Here is a 20,264-nt window from a genome sequence, read left to right as displayed (position 1 = left end):
GTCCGCTTCTCTGCTCTCTACTCAACATCACACGTGCCCTGCCTGGGAAGATTCGGAGATGCAATGTAGTGAAAAGTCAGGAAAGATTTCAGGAAAATCGAGGGTTACTGTCCAGCTGTCTTCATCCCACCAACCAACAACACAGTAATGAAGGTGACAGAGACCCACCTTCACAACCGAGGTGCAGAAGCAACTCCCAGGAGGCCACAGCCACAGTCCTATCCTTCCCCGACAGCCTCCCTTCCCCCAACTATGCAACACAGGCAGATCCACAGAAACCTTTTCCATTCTCCTCTTGATATCACATCATCCACTTTGAAGAGGAAATATAATGTAGCATTTTGTAATTAGCTTTGCTCTGCATAACCATGTCCAATTACATCTGTATCTGGAAGAAATATGAGAATAGCAATTATGTATCTTTGAGACTCATGTGATTTGAAGAAAGGAGAAATTCATCTCAAAGAAGGTTATGTTTTCTGAAAAGAGAACATGACAAGTGTGAATTACAAATGAAACAGGAAGACAGTACAATGAAACTTCTGCAGAGTGTGCATGTGTTTGGGGGACATGAAGCAGGGAAGACAGCACACACACAGCACCCCAGGATTGTGGACGTGCACAACTATAAGTAACAACCGGACGAGGCAGGAACGCAGCCATCCCTAGAGGGAGAGCTACAAAGTGTAACCAAACCAGTGAAAACTGGATTGGTGGATAGGTGGTTTTGTTTTGTGTAGCTAGCCTCTCACCGCACCAGGTGAGATATTAGGTACTAAGTATGGATTCAGAAATAAGATCTCAACTAGTTGGTAGTCTCCACCCTTGAAGAACTGACAAACTTTTACTTCTAACCATAGACTTAATGCCAACAAAATGAAATGCTATGAATCATTTCTATTTGGATTTTAATCCAGTCATGTGAGCCTCTAGCATTATGTTTCATGATAGAAAGTATCCACTGTGTTCCATAAATCCTTTTCCCCCCCAGGCTGCACATAGCCTATTCCTCCCAAGTTGTCCCTAACTAGTAAACGGTACTATTTTCTACCCACCTGCTTAAGTCTAAAATTTCAGAGTCCACCTAATAAATACAGAAGGATTCACCGGGTTATAAAATAGAAGTGGATACTAAAACTGGCGAATGCAGGGTAGTGAGGAATGGGATATTTACATAATCTCAAAGTGTTGCTCCCACAAATTATTAATTATAAAGAGAAAAACAGATTAACCTAGTGGATTCCTCCTTTTTTTTTTTTTTTTTTTTTTTGAGACGGAGTCTCACTCTGTTGCCCAGGCTGGAGTGGAGTGGCGTGATCTCGGCTCACTGCAGCCTCCACCTCCTGGGTTCAAGCGATTCTCCTGCCTCAGCCTCCCAAGTAGCTGAGACTACAGGTGCGTGCCACCTACCTGGCTAATTTTTATTTTGTATTTTTGGTAGAGATGGGGTTTCACCGTGCTAGCCAGGATGATCTCGAGCTCCTGACCTTGTGATCTGCCCACCTCAGCCTCCCAAAGTGCTGGGATTACAGGCATGAGCCACTGCGCTTGGCCCTAAACCTAGTGGATACCTCTTAAATAACGTGATCAAACTGGACAATACCAATGCTGGGACAAACTAACATCACGGCCTCCTGATATGATGCACTGAAGAAGACATGATATCACTTCCATGGGGTTCTTGCCAAAAATGCATCCCTCCCATCCAATCTGATCGTTAAGAAACCAAACAAACCCAAGACAAGGGATATTCTATAAAATAACTGACCAGTACTCACCAGAAGAGCTATTGTCATGAAAAACAAGGAAAGACTGAGGAACCACCACAGATTGGAAACTAAGGAGACATGACAGTTGCAAGCACTGCGGGGCAGGCATGTGCAATGTACAAGGGAAGGCAGAATCAGCTCTTGGGAGAGAGTGGTCACAGGAGGCTTCACAGAGGTGGCACCTGACTCAGGTTGGCTGAGCATTTGCAGGCATACTTGGAGGGAGAGCAAGTACACCAAGGAAGGAGGACAGCAAAAGCATTAGAGTAAAAGACTACACCCCAGGTGTGAAAGTTGATCATACAAACTGGGTCATTCTAGTCACACCCAGTTAAATTTGAGTCAAGGACCAGTATAAAAAGCACTTAGGGCACATAGCTCCTGCTGCAAGAACTAACTTTTCCACAAGCCCAGCTGCTGAAACTGCCTGCTGCAACCCCACAGCCAGTCTGACTGGTAGCTTGCTGAAATGACCTGTCACGTCTCCGACAGGTTTACCCACCACCATTGCTTGCCAATTCCTGAAAGCTTCTCTGGCATCCATGAGCTTCCTTTTTTTCTCTTTTTTTTTTTTTTTTTTTGAGACAGATTTTCCCTCTCGTTGCCCAGGCTGAAGTGCAATGGGATCATCTCGGCTCACCGCAACCTCTGCCTCCCAGGTTCAAGCGATTCTTCTGCCTCAGCCTTCCAAGTCGCTGGGATCACAGGCATGCGCCACCATGCCCGGCTAATTTTGTATTTTTAGTAGAGACAGGTTTCTCCATGTTGGTCAGGCTGGTCTCAAACTCCAGACCTCAGGTGATCCGCCCGCCTTGACTTCCCAAAGTGCTGGGATTACAGGCATGAGCCACCACGCCCGGCCTTCCAAGAGCTTTCTTTCACAGTACGTCCCAGCCTTCTCTTTGTTCTTCTGACATACTGAAGACCACCCAGTCTGGGCGTATGGCCCAAAATGTAATTCTTGCTTCCCAAATAAACCGTTTTAAATTTAGAGATTTGCTCTATATTGCACACGACTTCAACAAAGAAATGAGAGAATGCAAGGAGTTTGGCAAAGCTAGAGAGCGGAATGCCGCCATGTGTATGAGGGGACAGGGTGGGACGTGGGGAAGAGCCATTCCTGAAGGACTTCCCACAAGAAAACTTGGACTTCGCCTTGAGGGAAATGGAGACGCTCCTTAGGAATTTGGTTTTCTTTTTTTCACCTACTGATTTTGAAACAATTTTAGATTTTAAAAAAAGTTTTTAAAAATTGTACTGAGTTCCTTTGCACCCTGCAATTATTCAAACTCAGAAATTAATATTGTTACAGAACTACTAATTAAACTACATGCTTTATTCAAGTATCACCACTTTTCCCCCGCAGTGTCCTTTCTCTGTTCTAGGATCCAATCTAGTCCCAACCTGCAGTTAGTTGTCACATCTCTAATCGGTGACAGTTTGTCCTTCCTTCCTTGTCTTTCATGACCTTAACACTGTGATGTGCACCGGTCAATTACTTCGCATCTCGTTCCTCAACTTGGATTTGTCTTTTTTCTTTTTTTGAGACATGGTCTCTGTTGCCCAGGGTAGAGTGCAGTGGTGCGAGCACAGATCACTGCAGCCTCAAACTTCCAGGCTCAAGTGATCCTCCTCCCTCAGCCTTCTGAGTGGCTGGAACTACACGTGTGCGCCACCATGCCTGGCTAATTTTAAAAGTTTTTGTAAAGATGGGGTCATGCTATGTTACCCAGGTTGGTCTAGACTCCTGGGCTTAAGCAATCCTCCTGCTTTAGCCTCACACCTGCCAGGATTACAGGCGTGAGCCACCATGCTTGCCTGTTTAATTTCATATAATTCCACTGAAGTTATGTATTTTCAGCAGATACACTACGGAAATGATCTTGTACCACTGTCTGTATCATATCAGGCAGAACATGATATTGTTGTCTTGTTACTAATGTATGTTGACCTTGGTCACCTGGTTAAGGTGGTACCTCTTGGGTTTCTCCACTGTTAAGTTATAATTTTTCCCTTTGTAATTAGTAAGTATATTCAAGGAGATAATTTGAGAATATATAAATACCTTTTTCTACTCAAAATCTCACCCTTTTTGTAGCCATCAGTAGATATTGTCTGCAACAATAACTGGTATTTCAATGATTATTTCTATCCTCTATTCTTTCTACATATATGAATTGAAATTCCTTTATAAGAAAGACCTGTCTCCTTTCCTCCATTTATTAGTTTATTCATCCATTCATTCACTTATCCATGCACAGACACATGGGTGTTTATCTTATTCTCTGGAGTAGAATCCAATGTTATATTGTGATTTATTTTCTTGCTCACATTGCTGAAGTACTGGCCTCTGGGAGTCCCTTCTGGGTGGCTCCTGCGCCCTGCACAAAGCCTGTCTTCTGAGTTCCTCAGTGCTTTCTGGCACAAAATGCTCCAGTCTCCTGGTGTCTTTTTCCTACCCCAGCACTGAATCAGCCACGTCTCTGGAGATATTAGAGTTTTAAACATTATCCAATTACATTCTAGAAACCTCACTCTGGTGGCAGCAGTGTGGAGACTGACGGGGGCTGAGCAGGGAGGCAGACAGACCAGTGAGAGGTCCTGCCATAAGTCAGAACTGATGGAAGCTGGCACTTGAGGAGGGGCAGGGCCACTGGCAATGGTGAAGAGAAGACAGATTCCAGAGATCTGAGAGGTAGAAACGAGAGGTCTGGGCATCAATTAGATGCTGAGAGTGAGGAAGGTGGTGGTATCTCTGCTGCCTCCTAGATTTCTCCTGGGGAGTCTGGCAGTATACTAACTCACACAGTCAACAGAGGACAGCCCACTGGCCGGGGGAGGGAGCTAGGGTGACTGGGTTTAAGGTGGCCATATAGCAGGCTTGGTATCAGTGGGTCTGGGGCTGAGGAGAGAGGTCAAGGCAGTAGCATCTCCGGGGTAGATGAGATCACCATGGAAGAGAGTACAGGGTGACAATGGAATCTTATGCCTAATCAAGGTATAGGGACAGATGGGGAGGAGAGCCAGAAAAGCAGGCTGTGGGGAACATGGGACTGAAGGTGCCACAGAAGCCTGGAGAGACTGAGTATTAACAAAATATATCAACAAAATGATCTAACAGTGATAAATACAGCAGACAGGTCAAGATAAACACTTAAGTTTTCACTTGATTTGGCAATTATACATTGCAATTTTTTAAAGAACAGTTTTGATGGAGTGGTAAGACATGAGCCTAACTGCAGACTGAACAAAAACCAGGAGCCGAGATTGTGCACAAGATAAAGAGATACTTTTCTTTCAAGAAGACTGGTTGCAAAGTCAGGGAAATTATGCACTTGTTAGAAGAGGATGCAGAGTCTGTTTGCTTTTTTTCTTTTTTTCCAATATAAGTAGAGTTTATTTGGCCACATTTGAGGGCGGCAACCCAGGAACACTGATTCCAGTTGCCCTGAATGAATCTATGCTTCCTCTATTTGTTTTTAACAGATGCGTTTGTTCAACATTTGCACATCTCCTACATGCCAGGCATTGGAAAAGATGAGCAGACTTTTCTGCTGGGACAAAGAAGCCAGGAGAGAAGGAAAAAAAAATAGAGGAGAAGGAAGAGAATAAACAACAGGAGAAAAAGGGTGGGGGAACAGGAGATGAGAGAGTCAGAGAGGATAGGCCTTGACTATCAATCTTTGCTCTACAGAAGATTGGCACGTAAATCATCATTACGTCTAATTAGCATTTTAAACATGATCTTCAGAGTTAAAAGATTTTATGCCCAGATTTTTAAACATCTAATACTGTAGATGAAAGGGTGACAAATTACAACCTGCTGCCTGTTTAGCCACGGAGATAGAAATGGTTGTTATATTTTTAAAAGGTTGTTAAAACAAAAACAAAGAAGAATATGTGACTGAGACCACATGTGGCTTGCAAAGCACAAAATTATTTCTAACCCTTCAGAGAAAAAGTCTGCCAATCCCTGCTCTGAATATTTTTACAATAGCAAACACACAACATTTTAAAATCCAGTCTAACAGATACATGAAGTAACAATTTTTGAGAAATCATTTCCAAAAGTGATGAAGGAATGGTGATAGATGTAAAAAAAATGGTGATAGATCTAAAAAAAAAAAAATAAGTAAGATACACACTGGTAGGGTCTTTACATGATAAGACAGTTTTCCTGGACAGCAACCTGGCTTCATATAACAAATAACAAATCTGTTTCTATCTTCAGACCTGGGATATAGTCTCCAAAGCAGGTTTACCTGTAGTCACAAAAAATACAAAAAGAACCCAAACTCTTTTTCTGGTTTGTTTATGGTGTCATCATTCAGAAGAAAAAAACCCTGCAAATTAAATGGCAAACAGAATGACATTTCTGAAGCACAGAATATGAAATAGTAATATGATGTAATAGCAGCTATTAAAAATGACAACTATGGGCATTACATTGAGATACGAGAGAGATGTGAAATGAATTCAAGTAAAAAGATGAACTGTAAATAATATGTAAATATAGATTTCAACTACTTCAACTGTAACTATACATTAAGTACACTGTTCAGAACCAGACATTGAGGGCAACATAAATTAAGCTCCAATGTAATTTCCCAATTTTTTGTGTGTATAGATTTTTAAAATTTAAATCTAGTTCACGAAATTTTGAAAGTAAAGCAGTCAATAGAATTTATCTCTTAAAAGACAAGGTTTGAAAATGCATGTTAAAATTTTAAGAGTTCAAAGACGATTAAAATGATGATGCAGCAACTTGTGAAGCCAAGAAATTCTGCTTCAGTGAAACAAGTCTGATTCCTTGTTCTGGTCACACCCTGACCTTTTGGAAAGGTACATAAAAGAAAGGCATTCGTGCCACAACCTGTCAAACAGTTCTAGATTTTCTACTTTGGTATTCTATTTCAGAGGCTATTAAAAGGCTCTTTCTATATAACCTTAAGACCCCCATGCAAATGAGCATCTCAAGAATAAGCCCCTTCACTTTGGGGAGCACTCTTACAAGTTTCCCCTGCCTAATTAAAAACTGGCTTATCTGGTTCTTTTTTGCTACAGTACACAAGCAGCACTTTAAATACTATAGGAGCTCCATATTTCAGAAGCAAGTTCATGTTTCTACTCACTTTCCATTTTCTCTTTCCCAATGTAGAGAGTTACAAGGAATATTTTATGCCTTTTCAAAGAAAGTAGGCCTCCTAAATAAATCCACAATGAAAGCAGGAATTTATGTGAATTTATTATTGTCTTTGTACTTGTCTTTTTTGTGTAGTTCAAACCAAAGCATTAAGTGAACTTTAAGAGACTGCCCCCTTTCTCCTTTTTTAGGAAAGGAGATAGTGGAGTAGGGGAAACAAAAACTACAGCCTCCAGCACACCCCTCCAGTTCCCTTTAATAAATGAGAGGCAGCTCCAGGATGAACTTCCCGTTAGCATCTTTAAGCTCTGTCTGAAAACCACCTTTTTGCTTCTGGCGCCTCCTTAATTTATAATCCACTGCTATAAACTTCTCCAAACAACTTGAAGCTGAAAATGCCTTCCAAAATGTTGTCAAGGAAATGAATGCTTCTCAATTAATTCTTTAGTCATGTTGGGACAAAACGCTCTCTCATCAGAGCTACTCTTTCTGAATAAAGAATTCGGTCTCTTCTTCTCTCAGCTTTCTTGGCATCAGAAATGGAATTCGTGGGAGCTGACCATGCCATCTAAAACAGTTCAAAATCAAGACTCTAAACTCTGTTGCAAAATGGTTTATTCTGTCCCTTTGCCCTACCCTACAAACGTATTCAGCTACATAGTAAAATGCTATGGCAGAAAGTTCAACCTTACTTGGAAGTAGTATATTCAGCATCCTGAACTCTGACCTTTTACTTTTTTGGCAGGACAGTCATGTAACTGTCCTGTCAGCAGGTAAAGACATTTCAGTCCGTGATGGACAGCATATACAACAGGGGTCCCGTAAGATTATCATACCATATGTTTGCTGTGGCTTTTGTATGTTTAGATACACATACACTTACCGCTGTGTTGTAACTGCCTACAGTGTTCAGTACAGTCACATGCTGTATAGGTCTGTGGCCTAGGAGCAACAGACTACACCAGCTAGTCTAGGTGGGTAGTACGTTATGCCCTCTAGGTTTGTACACTCTGTGATTTTCGAACAATGACAAAATGCCCAATGATGTATTTCTCAGAACGTACTGGTGTCATTAAGCAATGCTGACTGTACATGCATATCACAGACAACTCAATTATCTTTTTTTTTTTTTTGAGACTGAGTTTCACTCTTGTTGCCCAGGCTAGAGTGCAATGGTGCGATCTCGTCTCCTTGCAACCTCTGCCACCCGGGTTCAAACAATTCTCCTGCCTCAGCCACCCAGGTAGCTGGGATTACAGGCATGTGCCGCCACGTCCGGCTAATTTTTTTTTTTTTTTTTTTTTTTTAGTAGAGATGGTGTTTCTCAACGTTGGTCAGGCTAGTCTCGAATTCCCGACCTCAGGTGATCTGCCCGCTTCAGCCTCCCAAAGTGCTGAGACTACAGGCTTGAGCCACGGCACCCAGCCAACTCAATTATCTTACGTATGAACGTTCTACTTACGGACTGAGTGCCCCTGGCCCTGGACAAAAAAGATGATGGGCTTTAAAATCACCCAGTCCATATGTCTACTGGTTTTCCACACTAAATGAGGCGATGATGCACTCCTTGCTGAAGGCACACACCATGAACTAAAGGAGTCTGCTGGAGGGAGTGATTATTTGGCAGAGTCGGAAAAATCTTACAGAGGAAGGGATACTTGAATCAGGCCTTGAAGGATGAATATGAAATTAACTGCCAGGCAAGAGCAGGAAGTCAAGAAAGGCAGGGAGACAAGAAACACATGCAGAAAGCAAAACATATTCACAGACAGGTGAAGTACTCTGCAGAGCTGTCAAGGACTAGAAGAATATAATTAAGGTGTTTAAACAGCAATGTTAATTCAAATTCAACACATTTAAGACAGACTGTTGTCATCCCCACTTGCCCTAGGCAGCCAGGCTCAAAACTGTTATCTCTTCTTTTTTCTTCATTCTTGTTCTCATGTTCAATTAGCATCCAGTTGATTTCCTCCCTAATTTTGGAGACCCACCGCCACCTTGGTGCCTAGGACACTGTCCCAGTGCGCTGCTCTCAATTGGTCTAGTAGCTTCATGTTCATTCCTTCCTGGTCCTGTAGATACACAGCAACTAAATACCTTCTTAAAGTAGGGCTTCAGCATAGTGCTAGTCTTTAATGATTAGCAACTGATGATAAAGTAAAAATCTAAACCAATAACCCGACATGCTAGAATCTGTCTTACCTTCCTCTCAGCCACTGTTCCTATTCACTACCCCGAACACATGCCTGATGTTCCTGCATTTATCCTTTGTTCTGCCTCAATGGCCCTGCTGTCCCCTTTCACCCACCCAACTCCTACTCATCCTCTCCAAGGCTTTGTTCAAATACCATTTCCTCCATATGTGATCGCCCAAGGAGTTCTTCCCTTCGCAATTCCTACAGCTAGAAGTATCTGTAAAATTAAAATAGCTTTTGTTCTATACTTCGTTTTTTCACAACTAAGCTGTAAAACTTGAGAGTAAGCTCTGTATTTCACTAATCTTTCTAAACTGTCCTGACTTTAATGCCCACTGTAAGTATGATGAACATCATCTGTTGGTGACGATGAAGAAGCCGACAGCATGCCTGGGAGCCATCCCTGCCTGGGAGCCATCCCTGGCTGCGAGTCATCCCTGGTCTGCCCTTTTCCTCATCAACATGTCCTGGTGCCAAATGTCTGTAATCCAGCTGCTATGTCCGCCTCCACTGCCAAACCCTGGCCCAGGGCATCCCACTTTCCATCTGAACAACTGCAGTGCCAGCTGAAATGGCTGCTGGTTCCACTCTTGGCTTTTATAGAGCACACCCAGCAGCACTGCATTGGAGTGACTTTAAAACAATATACAAACAAGATGCTATATTCCTCTTTTAAAATACATCACTGCCCATCTATAACCCCTAAGATACAGCCTAAACTCTCTATCAGACTCAACTATGCCATAAATTGCTTTTTTGTCCCTTTCTCATACCCTATCACCTCCCCAGCCAGCTCTCAATACACAACATGGCAGCAGAAGTTTCATCTTCTTTGGAAGCAGTCTAAATGCCAGCTCTAACTCAGGGACCACAGGCCTTCCCAGCCTCTAATCTGTTGTCGATGCCATCCCACCCTTTGCTCACCATCTCCAGGTATGTGGTGTTCTGTTCCCAGAGAGGCCTGACCTAGTCCTGGTGCCACCCCTGGTCCTGGTGCCTCCCCCTGCTCTTCTCCTGCCTAGGTCTCCTCCTCCCTCAGATCTCAGTTTCAATGGCACCACCTCGGAGCAGGGATCCCGTCACCCAGGCCACAGCAGCAGCCAAGCCCATCCTCTGTGGACTTCTTTCGGCAAACTCATATGGCTCTGTAATTAGACCTCTTTACTGCTCACCTCCCCAGGTAGCCCCCATGGATGCTGGCACCCCATCTAGGAAGGTCAATGAACAAACGAGCATATTAGAGAGGCTTAGCCAAGAACGGATGTTCTCTACTTAAAGAAAGTCATTTCTGTAAATGTGATTAATTGGGGTAACACTATAATAATAAATGGTCAAATCAGCCAATTAAATTCTTTTAGGTTAGACTATCAGAAGTTTCTACTCTGATAAACACAGCAAATCTATTCTCTGCTCATTCTTGAGATTCTGAAACTACCCATAACACAAGGATGTTATAAAAAAAATGAAGTGAAATCAAAAGTAATCTTTAAATCTTTAGTTTTATGTTTATTTCCTTCTCCAGCCCCACAGAGATAGAAAAATAAATAGACTGACATAGGTCTCCACATACTGGGTTAGTTTTGATACTCTTTGTGGGAGACCACTGAATACAATGCTCCAATGGCAGGCAGCACAAGAGGATGGAGTCCCAGAGGGCACAATCCTCTTTAAATGACTGAAATGGAGGCTCCAGGAGGACAGGGGCCTTGCCAGTTGGTTGCCACCATCTTGCTAGTACATAGACGCTACTGAGATGTCTTGAGTTATCTCCTGTGTATGTGTTGAATGACTAAACCTGTAATCTACTCCCTAAACAACACCCTAATTATATAGAAGGTCCCTTTACTGTGAAATATATCTATGAAGAAACAATACACAGTATATCTTAATAACTTTAGACAATGCTAATTCTTGAACTGTAATCTATTATTGGTAAACACAACCCCACAGCATATGGGTTAAGGCAGTGATGACATTTCTTAAGGATGTCCCAAGACTTATGATGACGGTGAATATTTTCATAACCCCTTTTCTGATCACTATGAAAGAAGCCTGTAAATAAAGGAAATGGTAACCTCTTTTGCTCACGCACCCCACTCAGGGGGTGATAAAAATGAGATGTCTATTCCTTTCCCACCAACAGGAGGCGTTGTAATTTTTAGGCGGGGAACAAAGTTGATAGCTTTGGTCGCACAAGACAGTAGCTGTTAAGGAGGCCAAGCAGGAGAACAAACAAACCCACCAAAAATCGGGAGAGAAGTCTCTTACCTGTTATAGTAAGTGTCAAATCCCTGTACCAACTTTCATGTAAGGAAGAGAAGCTAGAAGTTGTGGGAAACTATTCCCTTGACTAACCAAATGGAAGACTATACAATTAACCAATGGGTCCTGCTGGCCTCTAGCTCCATCACTGAAGTAGACTGGGGGCTGTGGCATGGAGAGGAGAATGGCAAACACGAATATCAGGGACCTTTCTAAGGATTTTCATTGTCCTTCAAAATCCCACTGTCCTTAAACTTCTGGCTTCATTTCTAGTGAATGTTCTCTGTGGGTTAGAAAAGACTCATATCAAACTCACAGCCTAAATGTGAGGTTTCAGTATGAAGTTTCTTACAATTCAGGGACTGATCAATATAAACAATTTAAGTGACAAAAGTGCAAATATTTTGAGCTCAGTAATACTAAACCATTTACTATTATTCAGAGGTGTAGGCAATTGGTTACTGATGAATGCTAATAGGACCATAAAACTATGTTTCAAAATATATCTACTCATATTAATATGTTACCATAAAAATCACAAGCATCAAATGGTCTTTAAAATTGTTCTTAAAAACATAAACACTTTGTAGTTGAGAGAACCACAAAATATCGACGAGCAAAAATATACATTTAAGTTTCTATAAAAACTCAAATCCAAAAAAACCCCAAAGATATTTAATTGGTCTATATTCCATTATTCAACAGTCAACTTTTAAAAACTAGTCCTCCTATCTTCCATTTATGATACGCATTGGCCCTCTAGGCCTTACTCTACTGAAATGGAGGCTCCAGAAGGGCAAAGGCCTTGCCAGTTGGTTGCCACCATCTTGCTAGTAACTAGCCGCCGCTGAGATGTCTTATCTCCTGTGCATGTGGTGAACACTGGAGATAACTAACAAAATATTTCACCAAGATCTTATTTTCCCTAAGTATTCCATTTTTCTAACTTATTTGAACAGAGGAAAAGTCCAAATCCCTTCACTATAATAGCAAATGGCAAAGTACTATGTATTTCTATTTTGCAGTATTTCTGTAATAATTTTATGAGAAATTAGGGCATTCACCATTTATTCCCAGAGAGAAATGAATGCAGCAAACATCTGACCATCATTCTATGGCTGTCACTCTTTGGCCCTAAGTACTTAGGAAGATGATTTAACTCTGCTCTTCCAAGCACCAGAATCAGGAACTCTGGCAGAGTGTCAGGGCATCTAGATGGACATAGAATCTTTATCCTCCAGAGCCAGAGCTGCCACCTTTACCTGAGCCTTTGATTTCCTTCCTTCTTTGGATTCATTGTGGCTTAGGAGGAAGAGAACCCATGCGAAGCGCTCAAATGCAAGGTTGCAACCATAGCCTGCCACTTGTCACATCCCACACCCCCGTATCTCCACCCTTAACCCAGAATTCAAACTCACAAATCATTCATTTATATTACAGCTTCAGTACACAAAATGATAGTCTTGTATCTTTCAGAAGGATGATGCAACCCTGTGAAGAACTTACTGCATGGCACTCATAGACCAAATGAATCCTTATTTGTCCTAATTATGTTTTCCTTACAAATTATAAATAGATTTTAAGTCCCACTTTGATATCATAAGAACTCGTTAACACTTTAAACAATGGATAAGGCGGTTTTGAAAACTGGATGCTTAGTCTATATCATCCAAATATAAATCCTAAGGAACTAGAGTTTCTATGTGGAAGAGCATTTTACTTCAATCCTAAATTATATAACAAAAACTAATTTAAGAACATTGAAGGAGACGTCACAGGAGAAAATGCAAACTATAAGAAGAGGCAGAAGTAAAAACAGTATAGGTAAAAGAGTGAGGACTTATCCACTAGAGAAATTAACGAGAGCTAGGTTTTACTCCTATCACATTACTATTACTCATAGTAACAATCCTCGGGAAAGTTCTACGATAAATCTGAACAACCCACACTTCCCTCTATGCTAGAGTCACTAGTCTAACAAGAATTTTATTGATTTGTTTCATCATTTGAAACCTTCCAAAAACCTCTCCAGAATTAGAACATCTACTGCTACTAATAGTGGCAACCACTGTGTTATATAAAATAAACAAATATCTTTAAACTGACATGAGTAATCTGTGTTAAACTGAAATTTACAAGTGCTTAGTTTCCTTGGAAGCCTGGATAAAATACGTCTTTGATCTTCTGAAACTGAACATAGTTATTATCACTTTTGAAAAACTCAGTAAGAATAGGGTTTAATCAAACAAGGTTGTGATTACAAAAAAGAAAAAAGGAAAAAAAAAAAAGAAAAGGAAAATCACTGAGAACCATTTAACTATCAAGACCTTCTGGACAAATTTCATCTTCTGAGCAGTTGTTAGGAACGTCTTATAGTAAGTAGATAAAAACAAAGTCTAGATCCCTTAAAAAAGACTCAGGCCCAGCTTATTTTCCATCACGATAAGAGTACAAGGAATAGGTAATGTCAATTTTAAGTGTGCTCAGGATTTGAAAAGATACTCGGAAACTGGAGCTTCTAACTGAACCCCTGAGCACTAAGAAACTCCACAGGCTACAATCACTATTCAAGATCCTTATGACAATCATTTGGGAGCTGCTATGGAAGACTATAAACTCGAAACACAAGTGGAGAAAAGATTATGAAAATATTGTAAAGAAAGCAAAACATTATTAACTGAGCATTACTGTGAAATCACTTTGCTTCACAGCCAGACTCTCACTACCAGGGAACACTTAGTGGATGATGCTGCCTCGGGAGTGTATTCTCAGCATTAACAGGGAAGCAAAGAATCTAATAAGAGGCTATGCAGTTATTCACATAAATTAATCAAGAAAAGTAAACTGGGGATGAAAAGCAGGCTCTGCACACACCACATAGTACTCACGGACTTTCGTGCCCATGTGACATTAAACTACAGTGTATGTTTCAGATATTCAAAAAATAATGTCTATGTTACTATGAAACTTGGACCTCTTACAGAGATTCTATTAGTCTCCTTAAGTAGTTTCATCAGTATCATCTGTGAGTCAAACTTTATATTTAAATGGCAAAACAGGCTCATCAATAATTAGGCCTTGGAACATACCCAGATTAACAGCATAAAATAAATGCTTGTTGCGATACAACTCTACAGGCCTGGATTTATACAACAGAATACCCAATAAAGTCCTGTATGACAGGGGAATGGAAATGCTTTAACATTAACATAAAACAAAACTTTAAATGATACAATAAAGCTATAAAAACAGAAACAGGTCCTCCTCCTCACAACACATACACACGAGGCAAAACAAAAATAGCACAGAGCTACATAACTTAGACTTAAAGGGGATTTGCTGTCCATGTAGCCCAACCACCTCACTTCACAGATAAGGAAGCTAGAGACCAGAAAAGTTGCTCATGATGACCTAGGCTGGATTTGAGGCCCTATGTCTCGTTCTATCCTCACTAGACCTGCCTTCTTTCAAAAAATAAGGCGGGGGTGGGGGGAAGCCACTTACATTCTTAGCTGACTCATCAAAGGATCTAAAAATCTTACGAATCTTTTTTTCATTTTCTCTCCAGGACTGAGAGCTAAACAAACTTTTGTTGCAATAGGTCTCTAGAAAATCCTAAATTTTACAAGTGATCACAGTACTGGAAACCTGTACAGGAAACCTGTACAGAGCCACCATAATGTCACTGCAGAAGCACATAGCAGTTCATTTTCAAATCCTTTTCACATACATTACTCACCAAGAACCACAGCTCAGGAGAGAAATGGGTCTGAACTTTGCATCAGATCAATGGGACTGTGCCAGAATCGGAAGAGACTCAGACATGAAGCAGAGCAAACTGTAATATTCAAAAGAAAAATAAATTTCCTGCAAGCCCCAGGGAGCTTTCCCCAGAAGGTCTCAGAGTTGATGAGAAAGAAAAGGCTCTGTGGGTGCTTATGACTATGAATTCAGTTTTGCCCTTCTTATAAAGGTTGTTAGATATATATATATATATATATTTTTTTTTTTTTAAATTTAAGAGACAGGGTCTCGGTCTGTCGCCCAGGCAGGCTGCAGTGCAGTGGCAGTCATAGCTCACTGCATCCTGGAACTCCCAGGGTCAAGGGATCCTCCTGCCTCAGCCTCCCGAAGTGCTATAATTACAGCCATGAGCCACTGGTCCCAGCCTGTCAACTACTTTTAGGTTTAGTTTCCCCAACAAACCAAAGAGAAAATCTCACCCAGGAACCAAAAGGAGGAAAAGCTTTGGGAAAGGAGCATGCTGGGAAAGGGGCATACATGCCATTTACTGAGCTGAGGGACCACAGGAGGTCCTCCCTCCTTCCTGGAGCAGCTGCACCCTAGGGCTGCATGACACATGCTCTCTCCACATAACCCAGGAATGCCAGTCCTCTTTGAGCTGATCATGAGGGTGTGCTGCCAAAGTTGAGTTTTCTGGCTTTTTTCTTTCATATTTAAAATCTTTCTAATATGGTATGATTGCTAAGGGTGTCAGCAGGAAAAACAAGAGCTAGACCAAAGATAAAGCAAAATAAAAGATTAAACCAATAAGTCAAAAGACTTTTCTATATTAAGTAGAAAGTATGCCAAACAAGTTACTTTAATTCCCAGTGTGACAGAGTTGGACTGGCTTCCTTTGTTAGGCACATAGTAAGCAAAAGACAATACTGCTCCTATTTTTTATATACATGATTATTGTACAGACTGGGTCTCACTATGTTGCCCAGGCTAGTCTCGAACTCCTGGCCTCAAATGATCCTCCCACCTCCACCTCTCACAGTGCTAGGATTACAGGTGTGAGCTACCATGCCAGGCCATACCATTGCTTCTGAACCACAAAATCACACAACCACTTATGACAGTTACCAACAGTAGGCCAAACACAGACATTAAACAAAACCAGAATTTTATAAAACTTCAGAGATTACCAAACTTTTGAACATCCAATTCACAGATTAATGACATCACAGATCTAAATGCTTAAGTTTCAAAAGGGAAAGATAAGAAACATCAAGTTCTAGAATACATAAATACATTTTGTTTCAATATAATTCTCTAAAGTGCTATTCAAACAAAACAAATACATTATAAAAGCCCAATATTATTGGTATTAACATTACCAGTAAAAATAAAAAATTAACAAATTTCTTTCTAGTTAGTGATACAGATTCATCAAATTACTTTGAAACAGCTTTGAAATTGATAATTTTTAAAAAAATCCCAAGACATTCTATCACTTCGATAGCCAAATAAACTTAAAGCAATTAATCTGTCAATGATGAAACACATATTGACTGATTAATGTTTATCCACAAAACAAAACAAAAAAATCTGCCTTGCCTTTAAAGATGATTGAAAATGGAAACCAAAATGACACAGTATGTAAAAGTGCTTGATAAACATTTTAATTATAAGATATTGTAAGCCAGCTAACAGTAGAGTTTACACAAAAAGTGAAATACAAGTAATGCTCTAACGTGGTAGGGCAAGAGTAGGAAGGAGGTTAGGCATAATTAATTTGGAGTCTAATCCTAGTTCAACCATTAAGTACTAATAACCTCATAACACAAGTCACTAATGTCCACTGAGCTCCTATTTTCTTATTTAGAAAGTGAAAGAACCGGACTAGAGATATTTCCTAACTCAATGGGTACTACCTTTGAAGACATGGGAACAGACCTATGAGGTGTCAACACTATTACATATTTCTTCACAGGTATGATTAAATGAGAAGACTCATTTTTATCCCTCATTCTTCAGATTAGTGAGGTGAAGGCTTGTCATCTACCAGCAACTCACAGCTAATATGAGTAAAAGCTGGAAGCACAAAGCCGGTCTTCAAACTCTGAATCCAGTGCGTTTCTCAATTAGGTATAACTGAGTCTACTATATCAGGTATAACTGAGTCTACCGTTATACCTACTCAATTAGGTATAACTGTCTACTATGAAAATGTAATGGAGTCAATTTTCTAATGTACAAATTTGCTGTGGTAGAAAGAAAGGCAGTCATTCATTCAATACATTAACTGATAGGCACAGTTCTTTCTGGGTGCAAAGAGTAAAGCAGTGAATAAAAGAAAACACCGCCGGGTGCCATGGCTCACGCCTGTAATCCCAGCACTTTGGGAGGCCGAGGTGGGCGAATCACGAGGTCAGGTGTTTGAGACCAGCCTGGCCAACATGGTAAAACCCCGTCTCTACTAAAAATACAAAAATCATCCGGGCGTGGTGGCGGGCGCTTGTAATCCCAGCTACTTGGGAGGCTGAGGCAGGAGAATCGCTTGGAACTGGAAGGCAGAGGTTGCAGCGGGCGGAGATCACGCCACTGCACTCCAGCCTGAGCTAAAGAGTGAAACTCCGTCTCAAAAAACAAAACAAAACACCACGACCTCATTGAGCTCACACTGTGGTTGGGAAAGACCACCAAAGTAAATGTGTAAAATATGGGGTACATCATAGTGGTAAGTGCTATGGAGAAAAATGAACAAGGATAGCAAGCAAGGATGCGGCAATTTGCAATTTACTTCTTTTAAGCCAAACGGATGCCATTTAAAGAAATATAACAATAATGCATCTAAAGTAGTTTTCTTCAGCATTTTCCCAAACAGGGAAGACTTTGGTCTGCTGACTCCAATTTGAGATGGGTTGCTCAAACCTCGGAACTGCCAGCTAGAAGCTGTCTGTCACATTAGCAATCCAAATTCTGTACTAATGATGATACCCCAGCCCCTACTGCCGCCCCGCTCCCCCACCCCTCCAAACACCCCACCGCCAAAGAGCGCAAATGGATTTACAAAACAAATCCAGGAGAAACCAGAAGTTACAAGAGCACTTGAACTGCTTCTAAGTTTAGCACAAATGTCTCCCCAATGCAAAGGTTAAAGTGTAGCGTGTGTGGTGGTTTTGCTGGGACAAAGCGCTAAGAATACACATCATTTTGCTTTTTCTGACCAGTCAATTGTACTGATATTCTCTACCACTAGCTTATATTTAACCAGCTTACTGGGCAGTTTCTCCAGTTTTTAGCATTCCCCCTTCCCTTTTATTAAAACAGCAACCTAGTTTGCAAGAAGGTTGCTAAAAGAAAAGATAGTCTCCTGCAAGACCTGATACACTTGTATAAGCACTGTCTTATCAACCTTTTAATTAACCTGGTTAGTTGAGTTGGCAAATCAGGTTAAGCTTTGCTTTACTAAAGTATTAAAATGCCCTTAGTCGCAAGGCTCTCACGGTCCTCGGGTTGTAACAGCATCCTGAGAATTCGCTACAGTTTACTTCAACGTGTAACTCTTAAACAGTTACCAGAATGGAGCGGAAAAGACACGTTTGGCTAGGAGAATTTCGCCCGGAGATTCGGACTACCAACCCAAGGAGAACATCGAGAGGGTTTTCTCTGCCCGCACCCAGCGAGGCGCTGTCTGTCCGGCCTCCCAGCGGGCAGGGCGCTCCCCGCCGGGTTGGCGGCGTCGGCCCAGCCCCCGCGCGTGTATTCAGAGGCGAGCGGTTGGCGAACTTCAGCGGGGACCGCAGGCCCGGCCTGGGCGAGGGGGCGACTCTTCCCCGGCGCGGCCTCGCCCAGCCCGCAGGTGCGGGTCCCGGCCGGCCCAGGACGGCGTCTGGGGGCCTCAGGGTCTCCGAGGCCGGGCGCTCGCCGCGGCGGTGGGAACCGGGAGGGACAAGGCGGCGGATCGCGGCCCGGGTCCGGGGACAACTCCAAGGAGCGCGGGGGTTCCGTGGGGAGCGCGGGCCTGGAAGCCACAGCGGCCGCCCGGGGGACGCGGCCAGCGGGGCCGGGTTCCGGCGCTTGCCGGGAGGGACGCCGCGCCAACGGTGACGCGGGGACCCCGGCGCCGGGGACAGGGGACAGGGTCTGGGGGCCACACCCGGCCCGGCCGCCCCGCCTCCGGCTCCAGGCAGCACCGCCGCGCCCGCCCGCCGTAGCCCCCTCCCCACCTGATGTAGGGGCTGGCCGCCGCCAGGATGTTCTTCTGCACCGGGATCTCCTCCCCGTCGAGGACCAGGTGCGCGTCGCAGAAGCGAGACTCCTCGCGGAAAGAGCTGAGCGCTCGCAGCAGACGCGCGGCGTGCTGAGGGTCAGACACGGCACTGCCCTCAGCCATCGCGGCGCCCGCCTCTCTGCCGACGGGTCCGGCTCCCGACACCGCCCGGCCGGACCCCTCGAGCCGCCCCAGTCCTGCGCGCGCGCCCGCCCGCCCGGCCCGGCTCTCCGCGTTCCGAGCAGAAGCTGGAGCCTCCGGAACGCGCCTGTGCCATCCGCGGCGCGCTGGGCCGGCGCCTTTAAGAAGCCGCGTCATGAAGTCATTTCTCCGCGACGCCCCCGCACCGTCGCTCCCCGCCCTCTCGCCTCCGCTGCTGGAGGCGGCCAATCAGAAGCCTCCTTCCTCCGCCCGCCTGACCAGCTCCCGCTGGATGCAGCGGAAGGTGTATACGGATGAGATAGGTCGCTGCCGAGATGGAGGGATGTGCGGGCGGGCTAGGATTCTGTGGTTAAGCCTGTGGCCTCTGGAGCCGCGAGTTTGAATCCTGGTTGCAGCTCTTCCGCTTACTAGCTGCGTGGCCATGGGTAAGGTGCCCATCCTCAGTTTCTCCGTCTGCAAAATGAAAGCGAATTCTTAGTGTTGTTGTGGACTCATGAGATGATGCACGGAAGCAAAGGCGAAGTCGCTGTAGCTTTCTTTATTTATGAGAGAAAAGGAGCTGCCCAGGTGAGAGCACAAAAACCCGAGAAAACAGACCCGGAAAAGATGGTTTTGGTTGCGGGCTAGGAAGGAGACGTAGCAGATGAAGCTGGAGAAGTCCGAAGGAGGCCTTAAATTTTGCAGGGCCTCCTTGGTGTGGGAAGGAGTTTGGTTTCTGCAGGGGTGAAGAA

At 43.1% G+C, this 20,264-nt stretch overlaps 1 protein-coding gene across 2 annotated transcripts in view; it reads right to left on the bottom strand.

Moving 5' to 3' along the window:
* GAN (gigaxonin) overlaps positions 1-19,690 on the bottom strand; it is a 75,234-nt gene extending 55,544 nt beyond the window's left edge. The window contains exon 1 of one of the 2 annotated variants that reach the window (XM_002826681.5): positions 19,328-19,690. In XM_002826681.5, the coding sequence (XP_002826727.3) occupies positions 19,328-19,689 (362 nt within the window). In that variant the 5' untranslated portion in view covers position 19,690. Of the gene's footprint in view, positions 1-15,108; positions 19,143-19,327 lie in introns of those variants that run through there. The other variant, XM_054534191.2, reaches the window with a different exon arrangement.
* Positions 19,691-20,264: the final 574 nt, after the last annotated feature.

This window comes from Pongo abelii, chromosome 18 (genome assembly GCF_028885655.2).
Source record: "Pongo abelii isolate AG06213 chromosome 18, NHGRI_mPonAbe1-v2.0_pri, whole genome shotgun sequence".
In the NCBI taxonomy this organism is placed as follows: Eukaryota; Metazoa; Chordata; class Mammalia; order Primates; family Hominidae; genus Pongo; species Pongo abelii.
This window is presented reverse-complemented; position numbering and strand designations above follow the sequence as displayed.